The sequence below is a fragment of the Festucalex cinctus genome, chromosome 3, assembly GCF_051991245.1.
Source record: "Festucalex cinctus isolate MCC-2025b chromosome 3, RoL_Fcin_1.0, whole genome shotgun sequence".
NCBI classification, from domain to species: Eukaryota; Metazoa; Chordata; class Actinopteri; order Syngnathiformes; family Syngnathidae; genus Festucalex; species Festucalex cinctus.
Genome location: NC_135413.1, coordinates 17,527,353 through 17,533,721, shown reverse-complemented (window position 1 = coordinate 17,533,721; position 6,369 = coordinate 17,527,353). Strand labels below are relative to the sequence as shown.

Sequence of the window (6,369 nt, the reverse complement as noted above, 5' to 3'; positions counted from 1 at the left end):
GGGAGATTTCCACCTGACAGCGACAATATATAAAATATGAGTAAATACTGCTACTTTGTACTCCTTTGTCTACACCTAGCTAGTCTAATGCTGCGGTCGTCGGTCAAACCCAACGCTAGCTTAAGTTTTTTTGGCAGCACATTTCCAATGTTACAATGTGGGACCCGCGTGAGGTAAACAGCACAGCCAGCTTCCAATAGCTGCGAGGGCTGAGCAAAAAAAGATGGGATAATTTTAGGACAGTGCACTCAGTCTTGTTTAGGGCTGTTTAACTGTTAACTAAGATAGCATTTAGCATTAGCTAATACAACCACCGGTCACTAGATTGACTCAACTCAACATTATTTATAAAGCACTTTAAAACAAACATTGCTGTATACAATGCTATCAGTCTGAAATCCTCGTGTGGTGGTCATTTTTACAATTGCTCTGGTTGCATCTTAGAGAATGTACAGCTGCCGACAGGCCACATGGATGTAAACAAGCAACGTGTCTGGACAAATGCCCCCAGCTGATCATTTCAACTATTTAGCCTCCCAGACCTCTTTGTCTGTAATAACATTCCTCTCCGCTGCATTCTTACCCACCCACCCGTCTGTGTGTCAGCAGAGGTTACATGTACAAAGCATTCCTTGCTTACATGTCGAGAGGGTGAAAAGGGTCAATTAATGTTTCGGATCACAGTAGGAAGGAAATTCTGCTCACCGTACTTACAGATGTTAATATTTATATTTCTTCATATATTTTGTTTACTTTGGCTTTACTTCAAGATGGCAGAAGGAATTTGGCCCTCAAGTGCTGCTCAGTGGCCTTCATCCCTTCCCCCATTTTGTGTTCACTGGCTTTGCATTCCTTTCAAGTTAAAACAGTGGTGGAAGGTCAGGGCCAGCAAAGCTTTCCTGCTGACTGCAATACAATTCTGGCCATTAATATTGTGCTAATATCACCCAATAGTTAATTCTTTTTGATTGCATTTCTCTTGGCTGCACAGATTTTTCTGTCTTTCTTTCTTTCTTTCTAATTTTAACACATTTCTGCCTCTGTGCTGCCCTGTCACTCTAATCTGCCAAGGGCATTCATGCCGATTGATGTGACAATTAGGTGTGTGCATCTCTCCAATAAAATGATTCAATAATGATGTAAAAAAAAAAAAAAAAAAAAAAAAAAAAAAAAAAAAAAAAAATCTTTACTTGTTGCTCAACTTAATTATATTTTGTAGTTAAATATACAGTATAACATAACAGAAATTACTACCTGTACTTGCTAGCTAATGTTTATAGCAGGGCAAACACTGTCAAATTGTTTGAATTCATACTTTTAAATCACCCCGGACCCCCCAAGATGAATCAAAACAGACTTTTCCATAGTTTTTGCATTTATTTTTATTTGTGCAAAGCAGAAATACAAGTGAGGAGGTTCATGGTTTCTATACTGCAGTAGTTAATCTTTTTCAGTTCAGTTAAGGATTCATGACCAATAGTGTTGTGCTGAATATAAATCCACAACATGTATCGTAAGTACGCCACAATCATAGTGATTGAATATTGCAATAAGTGAGCGCATTAGTTCCATTCTGTGTTTTTCTATATAAACAAGTTGGCCCAGAGTGAACATGAATATGCACATATGTAATGTTCAGCAAATACAACAAGAATCTTTCTTTTTTTTTAACATAACAATGAAATGTTTAAAATAATCAAGGAAATTAAAATTACCAAGCAACTTATACTGGAAAAAAATGGCTCAATATATACATTTTAAGATAAAAAAAACAAAAAAAAACAAAAAAAAAACATATTGACAAAAGAGCCATGAATTAAAATAAGCACTAACACGGTTAAGAGTTTTGCCTCAATAGGGATGAACTTGTCAAACTTTTGGGATGATATGCCAAGGCCTACCGTCCAGTTCAGGTTTGGTCCAAACGAAAAGATCAAGGTGGAAGTTACCCGAGGCAAGGGACTGAAATTTGGTCTCAGTGTAATTTGTTCAATCAGTCATACAAATAAAGGTGGCTCATGATGTTCAAGGCTTGTGGCACTTGTTACTGTATGTAGTTTGTAGCTCCTTGGCTTATTTTTTTATTTTTTTTGGCTCCAAATCATTTCATTTATAATTGTGGTAACTGTTTCACATTTGCCCAAAAAGTAACAGAATCAAACTCTTTAATACTGTAAACAAGGATATATCACAAACAAAAACTACCTGACATATTCTCTTTCAAATGTGAAAACACTCAAAAATATATATATATATTTTACGTCTAATGGACAATATTCTGATGCACCTTTGCATCTCCAAATTATATAACTACAAACATGTATAAGTTCAAAAAGAAGGATAACTTAGTGTCAAGTATTAAAAAACAAAAACAAAAAAACAACTCAAATAAATCCCAGTTAACACTGAAGTACTTTTTTTTTTTTGTCTCCAGTCCTTCAAGATCCACAGTGCTACACAGGACTTTCAAACACATCTGGATAGTTCCAGCATCAGTCAACTGGCGTATTCAGTAGACGAAGATGGGATTTATTTCCCTCGATTTTGTGTAAATCAACACATATTATGAGCCACTACTCATATATAAACAATGAGGTAATATACCAAGGGTACCCTTCACAAGATCACATTTTGGGGGTTTGCAAAAGGTGGCTCACAATTCAGACACAACTGTAGATTGTTGTATAGACGCCAGTGCGAGACATATTTATTAGACCACCATCCAATGTATGCTTCATGCATGGTTTCCAACTAAAAACCGCTATGTCGCTATACCTAGAGAGTCAAATGTTGCTGGTCACTGTAGGGGTCAGAAAAATGAAAACATTTTTAAATAGTAAAATCTGTCCAAATTTTGACTATGACAAATTGGTAACATGTCTGACCTCTCCGATGAGTCCAATACGCAGCGCCTTAAATTCATTTCATGGTATCAGGTGGTCGAATGCATTTGTGAAGCACTGCAAGTCCATCAACCTTTTGAGGTCACTTTCAGCACAACGCAGCATAAACTACAAAGCATTTTCAACACTTCATGTGAAATATTCAATAAAGCAGACCCCATCGGATGAAGATGATTTTGTATGACCATATAAGATGTATAGCAGTATGTTTGTTTTCATTTGACTATTTTGCAATGCAATTGGGTTTGTTATATTTCTGTCCCAATACTTTTCTGGCCTGGTATTGAAAATTACAAGAATCATGTATGTATTTCATTTACTATGGAACTGTCAACAGATGTATGTCAAAACTGTTTTTCTTAAATGCATTCACATGCTTAATTACTGTTGAGGCCATTTCACAGCGTTCTTTGTTTTTCCTTCTCTGCATGTGATTCGTGAGTTTGACCGCATGGTGGCGCATGTGCCCCCAGGATGAAATGAAGCTGACGGTAATGAGCGTCAGGTGTGTGTGAACGTTGGAGGCAAAACCGCTGTCGTTGTACGCGAAAAGGATCGCGTTCTCCTTTGGACGTAATTGAAAAGGATTGGACTTTATTGGAATTAAATTGTTTTTGACCACACGAAGGAACATTTTTTTTAACTTTTTTTTTTTTTTTTGAGGCAACGACACTTCCGAAGAGTTCTCACCAGTTCAACAACAAATATCGCGTCTTATTGGAAAGACTCTATAATTACTATAATCCACCATTTACCAATGGAGAGCAAGGCAACAATTTATTAAGGTCATAACTCATAGATGGAATGTTGTTTTAGTTGAGCTATCACTACTGTATATTTTACTTAGAGTAATCCACGACTACCTTGCTGTGTGCAGAGCCATGCCAGAGTTAGTGTGCTGTTACATACGATGATGTACAATACTGTATAAGACGGTTTCACATTGATGATTTGGGACGGGATCGAACAATTCATATACATGGAAATACAACACAAATCCCTTTCCCTGGCCTAAAGTCGCATGGCAAATACCGACATTCAAATCTAGAATAGCATGTAGACCAACTGTATAACATGATCAAGTCATTACACCCCCCAGCATGACGGTCCATTAGTAACAGAGAAGGACAGGTTATACTGGTACTTTGAGGTTTACATATAATATACATACAGGTAGTTGGATGCTTACGTAAGCAGAAATCTACCACAAGAAGTTCACATTTTGGCTCTTTCCCACAGAATGATCAATACAAATACATTGATGCAATGTTAATGCGTCCAGCCTAGCTTCGACTGAAATCCAGTTGCGACCTGCTTCAGTCATATAGCCTCTATTAGTTGTATTCACTGAGCGATGCAGAAGCAGAGATAGCCCTGACAAGATTATCTGTCAGCAAGCAGTTGAAAAACTTTTGAGCTGCAGCAGAATTTGGGGTGCGGACGAGCACCCGGACTGGTTTCAATTTGGCACCACCAACAGCAGCCAGCAAAAACGCTTGTGGCAGAGTGTAAGTAAAGCATGGAATCGGTATCAGCTAGTATGACCTCCCTCGGATGAGAAGGTCGTCCAATCGTCTCGCTCGCTTAGACGGCCCATATTTTCTTTTGCTGGAAGTAAGCGTCAAATCTCTCCATGGCGTATTCCTACGAGGAATAACATTTTCAGAAAACACCGATTAGATTCAAATCAATTTTGGTGGCGTTTATAGTCAAAAAGATGATGAGATTTGTGACCATGTCCCTGTTGCCTTCAACCATAATGAAGAGACCAGTATAGTAAATGGTTGGATGGATTACTTCAACCTACATCATCATTCAGTGCTTCCAGTCGAGCCTTTAAATATTGGGACGTGGCCACAATTCTCATCTTTCTGGCGCTAAACACCATCACATCAGATTTGAAATGAGACTTGCATGCCAAACATTATCCAAAAAACAACCCCGACAGTGCCATCCCATGTTGAGCATTTTCACTCATCAGTCAAGGAATATTGTGTGCGATCGATGACTACATAAACATGGTGGATACCATATGAAAGATTGGATTCCATTCTTTCATTCCAAAAAAAAGTATGTTTCTACTTTATTCCATTCTTTAGTAATCACCATTTGAAAACAGGTAATTTGAGTGACAAAATAGAAAAAAAATAAGGAGAAAACAAGCTTTTTGTGAAAAGATATATTTACTGCCACAGTGACTTCGATACTATTTTTTTGTTCAGTGATGCTCTGAATTAGATTTAATGTGACAACGGCTTTAATTATTCACGTCAACCTTGAAAGTGTTCTATTTCATAAGATTCGCATTGTAATTTCATACACCGGCAGCCCATTGAAAAGAGATACAATGCTGCCATCTACTGACCACAGTTAGTGGGTGTTTTTGATTTCACATCTCACGATCTCACGGTCAGCGCTCCCCACAAGACGTTGCACTGCCCATTGGTAGATTTAAAAAAAAAAAAAAAAAAAAAATAAATAAAAAAAAAAAAAAACAGATGACGTGATTTAACGTTTATGGCGGCATTCATTAGGATTTTAGCATATGTCATTAAACGTTTTTGGTGGTCAAACAATTATATTTGAAAGTATTTACATCCGAAAGTAATGATTCAAATTAACAATAATTAATCAAACTTCCACTTTTTAATACTTGGTTGCAGATCCACCCATCCATCCATCCATCCATCCATCCATCCATCCATTCATCCATCATTTGCAGTCAATTTGCAACCTGAAGACTGGAATGCCTGTGCAGACATCCCCAGATGGTGCATTTCATCCCTGGTGATGGTCTGCCAGGCCCCACTCAATTCAGGTCATCTGATTGGTTTGGCACAACATTCTACTTCTTTGCCACCTTCAAAAGTTCGTTGGTTGCTTTCACAGTGTGTTTCCGATCATTGTCCATCTGCACTGTGAAGCGCTGACCATTTAGTTCTGAAGGGATTTGGCTTAATTAATATGAGCAGATAATGTTCAGTATTGATCCTATTGCATTTTTCAGCACCCATCAATAAATACAAAGGAACCAGTTCCATTGGCAGCCATACATGCTCAGCTGGTGATCCAACACCCGAGAAGACAACTGTCCCTTTAGGTTTGTATTTTGTACTCTTAAAAAAAAGAGGGAGGCACATCTACAAACTTTTCTAATTCCTCCACCGTTCACCCTTCAAATTAAAACTGGAAGTCTGCAATCAAAGCACATCTTGTTTGTTTCATTTCAAAACCATTGTGGGTTTGTCAAGACCCAAAATAAACGAGAATGTGATCACTGTAACTGTGTGACTGCATCGCAGCTGCATTTAACTAAAACTAAAATAAAAAAACAAAACAAATTCGTTAACGAAATAAAATAAAAACGAAAATGCTTTTAAAAAAAAAACGAAAAACAGCTGAAACTGCATTTTACTAACTAAAATGAGAATTCTAGCAAAAATGTCCTTAATTTTAGTCGTTGGTA

At 37.4% G+C, this 6,369-nt stretch overlaps 1 protein-coding gene across 2 annotated transcripts in view; it reads right to left on the bottom strand.

Moving 5' to 3' along the window:
* Window positions 1-1,357: 1,357 nt before the first annotated feature.
* chka (choline kinase alpha) overlaps window positions 1,358-6,369 on the bottom strand; it is a 25,438-nt gene continuing 20,426 nt past the window's right edge. For both annotated transcript variants that reach the window (XM_077516264.1, XM_077516262.1), the window contains one exon: window positions 1,358-4,547. In XM_077516264.1, the coding sequence (XP_077372390.1) occupies window positions 4,488-4,547 (60 nt within the window). In that variant the 3' untranslated portion in view covers window positions 1,358-4,487. The remainder of the gene's footprint in view (window positions 4,548-6,369) is intronic.